Genomic DNA, 9,555 nt, shown 5'->3' on the forward strand with positions numbered 1-9,555 from the left:
TCGGAGGTCGCAGGAGGAGGAGGAGGTTGTGTGAGCCATGTGGAGGGCATTGTTACAGCGGAAGGATGGGGATGGACCCATGTATTCCTACATGCGAAGCATTTTTGAGATCACAATGCACGTGTAATTTGTATTGGAATTTGTGGGTGTGTATATAGGAGACCTTCCCCGCCAATTATATACATCACTTCAAACTGGCTTCCCCCAACCCCACTACAAAAAAAATAATAATAATAATCACAAGGTAATAACATAGTTAAGCTATACAAATTTACTTCAACATGATAAGAAATTTAGTAGCAAACATATTTTAGTAGGCAAGCCTCATGCTCTCCAGCTAAGCGTTAATGCTGATCCAAAAACATGTGAACAAGCCTCTAAATTAGACTATTGCACGAGTTGTAGTACGTACAACTCTCAAGAAACATGCAAGGTACCACAGGAATCAAGAACGCAAATATACTAAGCTTTCTTCATTTTTAAACAAGCACATACCTAATTCCGTAACGATATCGCTAACAAAAGCTGCCTTTTTGCATGAATTACTCACATAGATAAGCGCAGATAATGCTTTAGAAAACAAAGAACCATAAATAAATAAATAAAACATAAATAAGAATCAAATTGTGGCAGTCCTAAATGGGCAACACCGATATATCTATCAGTATTGCCAGTTTCGTGTAATATTTCTTTTTACAAAGAGAGGAAAGCAATAATTCCTTGTAACTATTACTTAACCTTATCTAAATTAAGAGACTCAATGCCTTTGAGAGTGGACTCGTAGTTCATGGTTGACGGAAGCCTTACAGATGAACTTCTCTGAGCACTCGAAAACTTATGGAAAGTTCCAGGGCTTGCTTCTGAGGTTCGAGGGCGAGAGAGTTCAGTCTCGCTGCCTATCATCACGTCTCTGCTGCTAGCAGCAGCAGGTCGCCTTGAGGTACCGCCTGATCTTCCCAAAAAAGTTGAACTGGATACCTACAAGTGATTATTGTATTCTGTCAGGAATTGCAAACAAATGAACAGTAGTATTTTGTGTTTGATTTTTGGGTAAACTTGCATATAACTCTCTTCATCTATACGTTTAGTAGCACTTATGACCCCTCAATCAATTGATAAGGGCGAGTATATACAATTTCTTCTTCTCCAAATACCAACCCAGGGACGTAAGTGTTAATAAACAACTTGGGAGTAACAAGTGCTAATAAAATGAGGGGATGGGGTTTAACTGCAATTTACCCTGGATTTCCTAATACTGTTTTTTATGGGGAAAATGTGAACTTGTACTACTAAAAACCCCTAATTGTAAGATGATCATAATTTTTATGAACATAAATTTTCTCTGAGTCCAGCCATCTAGTGGCTATCAACGACTATTCTGTAGCCTATTTTGAAATGGCTCACTTAATGTTTCAGAAAGTACTCAAGAATAACATGTAGAATCTATAAAAACTAGGGTAAATCTCACAATTCCCCATTGAACATTGCAATGCTTTGCATGAATCACCCCTAAACTTAATAAATTAGAGAATACCCCAAAACTTGTTTTCACTAAAACACATTGCGGTTAGTTTCATTTATCACACGCTCTTATGTAATTAATATATCTGTAACATTACCCTCTTTTCAGATTATCGTCAGCATTATCATCAGCAGATAGTAATAAGGGTCGTTTAGACCTTTCACCCTTCACATTAAGGCCGTTTATGATGATTTCCAACAGTTCAGGAGGGTTTTGTATGATTTAGATGTTTTCTTAATTTCTAATGTTTAAGGCTTTTGTGCAATACACCACAAATTTAAGGAGGTTTTTTGTGAAATTTAACATGAATACTCAATCATGAAAATTATTTGCTCAAATGACTCCAAAACAACAAAACAATACATTAATAAGTTCCTTATTATATTGGCTAAAATACCAATTTAGCCTATAAAGTGACACACCCTAACCAATAAGACCTAAAAAGTGACGCTGGCAACAATAACACCTATAAATTGACACGGTTAACCACTTTAACCTACTTCGGACGCCGGAATTTTGGTTTGACCGCGGAAAGTATAATATTTTGCATTTATACTCCTCGTATCTCTCACACTTACATATTTACCCTCTAATTTTTTAAATATTTACAAAAAATCCTTTTTCCTCCCCCCCCCCCCCCCCACACCTCCCTCCCTCCCCATCTCTCTTCCTCTCCCCCCCCCACACCTCCCTTCCCTCCCATCTCTCTTCTCTCCCCCCCTCCCCCACCCCATCTCCCCCCCCCCCCCACCATCTCCTTCATCCTCCTCTTCTCCCCTCTATCACATCATCTCCACTTTCCTCGCCGGAATTTTTGTTTGACCGCCCGGAAAGTATAATATTTTGCATTTATACTCCTCATATCTCTCACACATTACATATTTACCTCCACTTTTTTTAAATATTTACAAAAAAATCCTTTTTCCTCCCCCCACCCCCACCTCCCTCCCTCCCCATCTCTCTTCCTCCCCCCCACCCCATCTCTCCCCCCCCCCCACCATCTCCTTCATTCCTCCTCTTCTCCCATCTATCACATCATCTCCACTTTCCTCTTTCCAAAATACTCTCCTCCCCTTTCCTTCTCACCCCCCCCCTCCCCCATCTGCTTCATCCTCTTCTTCTCTCCTTTCTTACTCCCTCTCCTCTTTCCTCCTCCCCAAAATCCTCACATTTACCTCCTCCTCTCCCTCCTTCTCCACCCATATTCCTCCCCTTAATCTCTCTCTATTCTCTCATCTTAGTCTTCTCCTCCCCTTTCCTCCTCTCCTTTCCTCTCTCTCTCCCCTCTCCCTCAAACACTAACCCAAAAGTGGAGAAGTGTCCCCTCTCCCTCAAACACTAACCCAAAAGTGGAGAAGTGAGTGGAGGAAGTGGAGGAAAGAAATGGAGAAAAGTGAGGAGAAAAGTGAGGGGAGTGGAGAGAGAGAAAGGTTGAAAAGAAAGAGAGAGTTTGGTTTTTATGTAAATATTTTAATTTCGATGATAAATTTGTAAATATCAGAGAGATGAGGGATATATATGAAAAAATCCATATATATTTTTTGCACAAATCAAAATTCCGGCGACCGGAGTAGGTTTAAGTGGTTAGCTATGTCAATTTATAGGTGTTATTATCGCCAGTGTCACTTTTTAGAAATTATTCGTTAGAGGCTATCACTTTATAGGCTAAATTGGTATTTCAGCCTTATTATATTTAAGTTGTTATGCTACCCTGTAAACTCTACCATTAACTTTGCAGCAGATGACAGATGATATCATGACAGATTATTCCAAACAAACTGCTTTCTTATATTAAAAATTTTGATAGATTTGAGGCTCCAAACAGTTTTATTTGCAACAACATCATTATGCACTTGGTACAGATACTCAGAAATTCATTGCACCAAACATTTTTTGGCCAATTGAAATTAATTTTTTTAACCTAATATATTTTACTAAGATTCACAGATAAATAACAAACAAACATTGAGCTAAAAGTAGGAAAGGTTTCAGATTGATATAATGTCACCAAATCTCTCATGTAGCTTTAATAACTTGTATGTAGTGACTAGCAAATCAAATTGCCAAGGCATTAGATAGTATGTAAAGATTTTCATATCATATAATAGTAAAGGTATCAGGGTAGATGATATAAATAATATGTTCCATGAATAAAAAAAAGCAATACTATTCTTGAAATTTACATTAGCTTATATTGCTATAGCATAATAACTGCTAAAAGATAAGGTAAAACCAGCTTACCATGGCTTCTCTCGAAGCAGATGAATCACTTATCGCTGGACTTTTCTGCTTTGACAAAGTACCAGCATTGATAGCTGGTGCTGTAACTCGCCGTCTAGAGAGGTCTGCTCCTGGCCAACCACTTGTCCTTCCTTCTTCACCTCCTGACAAAGTTAAAAGAAGAAGATATCATCCTTTCATCTGAAAGGAATTGCAAACATTGTTGTAGATGAAAAAATGTTGAATATGGTTTACTTATAAATCTTTTCTATACTTTTGTTACAACTATGCCATAGATTTAATTTATTTTTAATTAGGTAAATAGTAACTACTACTTTACACCATGCTGTGTATGATATCAAGAGGCCAAGCATCACTCTGCATGCTTTCACTTTTTTAGTGACAGATGAAAATTAATGTGAACAGGCACTCAATGATTTTACTTCAAAAAATATTAATATTGATGAATTGATTGGAATTTTTAAAAAATTCAAAAGTTATAAGCTGCTTGATCCCCTTCTGATCCATGATCTAGTATTTATGTTAACAAAGATACACTATCAAGTAATGAAACCCAAGAGCCACATCAAGAAATTTGTTTAAATGCATCATGATACAACTGATGTTGCAGGCTAAAAATTTCATGAAAATTTAAGTAAAGAAAACTTGTTTGACACTAAAGTTTTAACTCCCCACTATTACTCAAAAAACTTACCTGACTGCCGATCAGCATTGGCAATAGCAGGGGGCATCCCGGAGCTAGGGCTAGCACCAGAACCCTGAAATAATACATAAAAAGTCAATTATATGACGAAAGATAATCCAGAAAACAATATGGTGGCAATATTGTAACTCACAAGAGTACGTGGAGGGGCCCTAGCAACCTGTGCCTGCTGATACTTCAATATTGACCAGTCAAAAACATAATCAAATTGGAAACCTGTAAATAAAGAATGAGAGTTATTATGATAATGCAGTATTATGTGATAAAAAGTCACTTCGGATAATTTACATTTAAGAAAAGACAGCAACCAACCTTCACGAATGAAAAGTTCTCGAAATATTCTCTTAAGATAAGGATAATCTGGTTTATCATCAAATCGTAATGTACGACAGTAGTGAAAGTATGATGCAAATTCTGAAGGATAACCACGGCATAGGGCCTGAAGATATAATGATTCATCCATTTTATAGTCATATTTCAGCATCTGAAAAGAGGAAGCTACCTGGCGAAAGTCATTATAAATTATATTTGTTAAGGAGTTTTACCTCAATAGATGTGGATACTTTTCTTTCGCTAATCTTTTCATATTTCTGTTTCTTGGTTCCTGCTTTTAGACCCTGCCATGGCAGGCTGAAAGGAGCCCCAAAAAGTAAAATTATAAAACAAGACATCTCAAGAAATGAAGCACTAACAACATTAAGAAGTCACACCTTCCTCTCAAGAAATACATGAGAACATATCCAAGAGATTCCAAATCATCCCTCCGACTTTGTTCTTACCAATGCATACAAATCAAAGATCAGTAACCCATAGCAGGATACAAGTCTAAGTAAAATATTTAGCATAGAAAGCAAAAGGAGTGAAGAAGAATAAAGTTCAAAAGAGCAATAAGAAAACGCATCAGAGAGCTCATGTTAACGTTGCATACATATATTAGACATACCAATGCCAAGATGTGTATTCACACTAGCATATCTTGCTGTCCCAGTCAAGTTTTTGTTCTCTCTGCAAATTTAATGAACATTAGAGAACATGCGTGTTATGTAGAAAATCTGAATATCATTTTATCAAGACACGATAACAAGATTTATACCATAATTAATACTAAATGGTCTGACATAATAAATTTAGAATACAGATATTAAACATTTGTTAGAGGATCACCAAGTAGCAGTTATGCAATCATGATTTGAGAGGATCATTATAGTGCATGCATATCATAATATATAAGAAATAGAGAATTGTGAAATGTCATACAAAATGCAGGCATATCATTTACAAAATGTAGGTATATCATTTAACAGGAAATCAAAAGGTAGATTCGCAGAAGCTGTGCATGGATTCAATAAACAACAAAAACCTAATAACTGAATTAAACAAAATACCTATCATTTTTAACCAGCAGTAATTTAATAGCCCATCAAACATGACTTACCATAAGCATTCATGTGCTCGTGGTACAATACAGTACAATACTTGTCAACTTGACTATGTTGTTTAAAATCCACGAACAAACTCCACCATTTCTCCACAGGCGATGAATGATCGATCCTAGTAACAAAATGAACATCCCCTAAGTATTCCTTGCCAGCCAATGTGAATCATGCCATATCTTTTCCCAAGTTTTACTAGTTAAAATTCGGCTATCCTATTCCTTGCCCGCCAATGTGAATCATGCCCTGGTTTTTTCCCAAGTTTTACAAGTTAAAATTCGGCTATCCTTCTTTTCACTTACCAACACGAAATCAATTAGATTCTAATGTTTCTCTCAGCTTCTTACTTAAGTATTTTATCCTCTCTAATCTCATCAACTGCCATGAGACACATCCTTAAAAGTTGATGCATCTATAGTTAATAAAGAGATAAAAACTTATTAGCTATAGCAGCAAAGTCACTCACAGGACTAGTATCGAGTTAGAAATGCAACATCACTTACAACTAGATTTTACTTTTAAATCGAAGTACAAGCTCTAAGCAATCAACACAAATGGCATTTAGAGGCAAGAATGCCACTCCAAAACATGAAGTCATGTACCTTCCATGTCTTACCTATATGGAATGTGTTGATGAGTTGAAGTATCTCTATACTTCTTAGCAAGACCAAAATCAATAACGTACACCTGGAGGATGCAAGAATAAAATAGAAGTCAGATGTGCATTGAGTAACATAAAGAGGAATAAACTAGATATACCTTCAATGGCATACCTGGTTAGCCCGCCTCCCTAAACCCATAAGAAAATTATCAGGTTTGATATCTCGATGGAGAAAAGATTTTGAATGAACAAATTCAATTCGATTAATCTGGCACAAAAAGATGAGACAGTTGGACAAAATCTCACATTATAAGAAATACTAAAATGGCTGACATATTATTAGCTAGGGTATACCATCTGATCAGCAAGCATGAGAACAGTCTTTAAAGACAGCTTTCTACTGCAGAAGTTAAACAGATCTTCAAGACTCGGTCCCAACAAATCCATAACCAGAACATTATAGTCACCTTCAACACCAAACCATCTGACATTTGGTATTGTGTCAAATATGCAAATATCTGAAAAACGATTAACAACAAGCTGAAATCAGCATTTTTCTTACTTCCTCCTTGTAAAATCCTGTAGAGCTTTGATTCGTACAGCAATTGAGGATGTTTGGTCTTCACATTTTCCTGAGAAGGAAAAGACGTTGTGATATGAGTGCAACAATTACTGCCAGTAAGGGATTCTTGTGAGCATAGATAAGAAGCAAGCTTTACTGTAGAAGTAAAACAATTGACCTTGACGAGAAAAATTATGCAAGCAAAACTTGCTGGAGGAAAGTAAAACAATAACCAACATAAAATATGGTTAGATTCATTATTCATCTTTCACCATTTGTTCCAATCAAGTGCAACTAACAATATCATGGAAAGCTTATCCTAATATATGACAATTCTTCTCCTCACACAAATTTAAGCTGTTTATGTAAGATGCCTTCCCTTTTCTCTCACTAGCTAAGACCTAACGTGTAATCTTCCCTGCAATGTTCATAGTCATAGCTAACACTATTGTCTTAGTCCAAATATCACTTCAACTCCTCTCCCAAGAAATCAAAAAGTGCACACCATTTTTTCTGCACAAATTACAAATTAATAATGATCTCTTGTCATTGATCATCACCATCATCATCCTCATCATAATGGAGTCACTTGTTACTGAGTGAAACTTTGTTCTAAAGACATTAAACAAATGGTCTGCCGGAAAATAGCAAATTTCTCTGACATGGGAACTATGTGTGAAAGAGGTACTTCCCATAACCTAGTAAACCAAGTAGCATGTGTAGTAGTCTACCTTAATCAATGAAGTACCTACTCATATTCTCATAGTCTGATGAGGCATAGGGAACACACCTTAGGAAAGCCAAATGCAACTCATGGCAATAGATAGAAATAGCATACAGTGTCGATGTAATCTCCAACAAAAGTTTGTAAGTTGTAACAACTAACTTTGACAAGAGAAACCGGCATATAATCAGCGCTGTAACAAGCGTATAACTAAGATGGTGACTTGACTGCCACCTCATCATTTGACAAGTATTCAACATGGCATGCGCCAATTTAAATGACGGTAACTCTAAGCTTAACAAAAGAACAAAAATTTCATTTAATCTAATGATCTAAACAGTAAGATGTGATTGTGTGTTGTTGTCTTCATAAAAAATTGCATTAGTCTGTGAGATTGGCATTGTAACAATGAGACCCTGAAGCATCACTTGCCTCTTGAAAGATAAATTCACAGGTGATATATTTAGATGCATACATATACATGCATGCATATATACATATATATACTGCATGTGCATTCTAATTATTACAAATTCAATATGTCACATGAAACTCAATAACTAGGAAAACCCATTTAGCTCTGGCAATGACTAAACTGGCAGTAAGAGAGTGCTTCTTATCACTGCAATATCAAGTTTGGAAAAAATAATCGCAAGTGAAAATAATCTCAATGGAAGTAATCTCGAGGGCAACAGAAGAGGCCTCTTTTTAGTAGACAAAATTTCCTGCCAAAACAGCCTAATATATTGTTCTTGTATAGCACAAGTCTCATGCAGGATAAGTTCATAGCACTAACAAAACAAGGACCGTAGTTTCAGGTTCTGCAGACTTTCATAACAAGGTTACAACAGTACAGCAAGCGTGACTGGATCATATGATCTTTCTGACTGAACACTCATATCAATGTTCACATTGATAAATGTAGTCAACTAGGAAAGTTCAAATTCAACACTAGAAGGTACATAACAGAACAGCAATTACAACAAAGCATTTATATGACAACTCTTGGGGTTGGCCACATGGGTCGTACTCTTCCATTCAGTTTCCTTCAGAGCTATCTCCCCCACTTCGTTCATCATTATTAATCTATCGTCCCTTATTAACAACAGTGAAACTTTACATCATGTTATCATATTGTACATACGGAATATCAATCCGACCAACATATCAGGGTGATGATCAGTGCTCCGAATACTTTTCCAATATTTCTTGCCCACAACAGCATAGCATAAATTCACTCCATGGAGTTCAAAGACACACACACACACATAACAAAATTGAAAGAAACTTTGCTACTTTTCACGTGGACCTCCACAAACTAACAAGCAAAATCTATTCTTAATTCAATAGTACATGACATACATAAGCTCAATAAGCAAATACACCAGAAACATTACAAACAACTTCATCATATTCAATAAATTTCCCAAATAAACAAACACAGTGAAGAACTAATCAGTTCTATAAACAGTGACAACCACAACAATGAAGCAAATTCCCAAAGAAACCTAAAACCACCACTTACAAGCTTAATGGCCACATCCTCATTAGTCTGGACATTAGTACCTGATAGGAAAGAACCCAAAAAATTAAAAACATAAAATTCAAAGTAATCAAAATCTCATCTTTTTCGCTGATAACTGACCTAGATAGATCTCCCCAAACGATCCGCTGCCGATCTTCCGACCGAGCCGGAACTTATTCCCAACGCGAGGCTCCATCACGAAAAAACCCCAACCCTAATCCCCCCAAATCCCCAACCCTAACCC

The 9,555-nt window shown here is 36.5% G+C and overlaps 1 protein-coding gene across 1 annotated transcript; it reads right to left on the reverse strand.

Moving 5' to 3' along the window:
* Positions 513-9,555, reverse strand: LOC109844481 (casein kinase 1-like protein 1). Its single transcript, XM_020413536.1, has 14 exons — positions 9,432-9,555; positions 9,312-9,352; positions 7,063-7,132; positions 6,855-7,018; positions 6,673-6,768; positions 6,516-6,586; positions 5,410-5,471; positions 5,177-5,240; positions 5,012-5,096; positions 4,779-4,905; positions 4,600-4,682; positions 4,458-4,521; positions 3,764-3,906; positions 513-978 (listed from the first exon to the last, which is right to left on the reverse strand). The coding sequence occupies exons 1-14, from the start codon at positions 9,505-9,507 to the stop codon at positions 730-732; spliced, it is 1,395 nt and encodes a 464-aa protein (XP_020269125.1). The 5' UTR covers positions 9,508-9,555; the 3' UTR covers positions 513-729.

Source organism: Asparagus officinalis, chromosome 6 (assembly GCF_001876935.1).
Source record: "Asparagus officinalis chromosome 6, Aspof.V1, whole genome shotgun sequence".
In the NCBI taxonomy this organism is placed as follows: Eukaryota; Viridiplantae; Streptophyta; class Magnoliopsida; order Asparagales; family Asparagaceae; genus Asparagus; species Asparagus officinalis.

What these genes read in the sequence shown, in the direction of transcription:
- LOC109844481 (XM_020413536.1), bottom strand. Translation starts at nt 9,507, where the DNA reads ATGGAGCCTCGCGTTGGGAATAAGTTCCGGCTCGGTCGGAAGATCGGC. An exon ending in CAGGATTTTACAAGGAGGAA is followed by an intron (nt 7,019 to 7,062) that starts GTAAGAAAAATG and finishes ATCGTTTTTCAG; the next exon opens with ATATTTGCATATTTGACACA. An exon ending in ATGTATTTCTTGAGAGGAAG is followed by an intron (nt 5,097 to 5,176) that starts GTGTGACTTCTT and finishes GGCTCCTTTCAG; the next exon opens with CCTGCCATGGCAGGGTCTAA.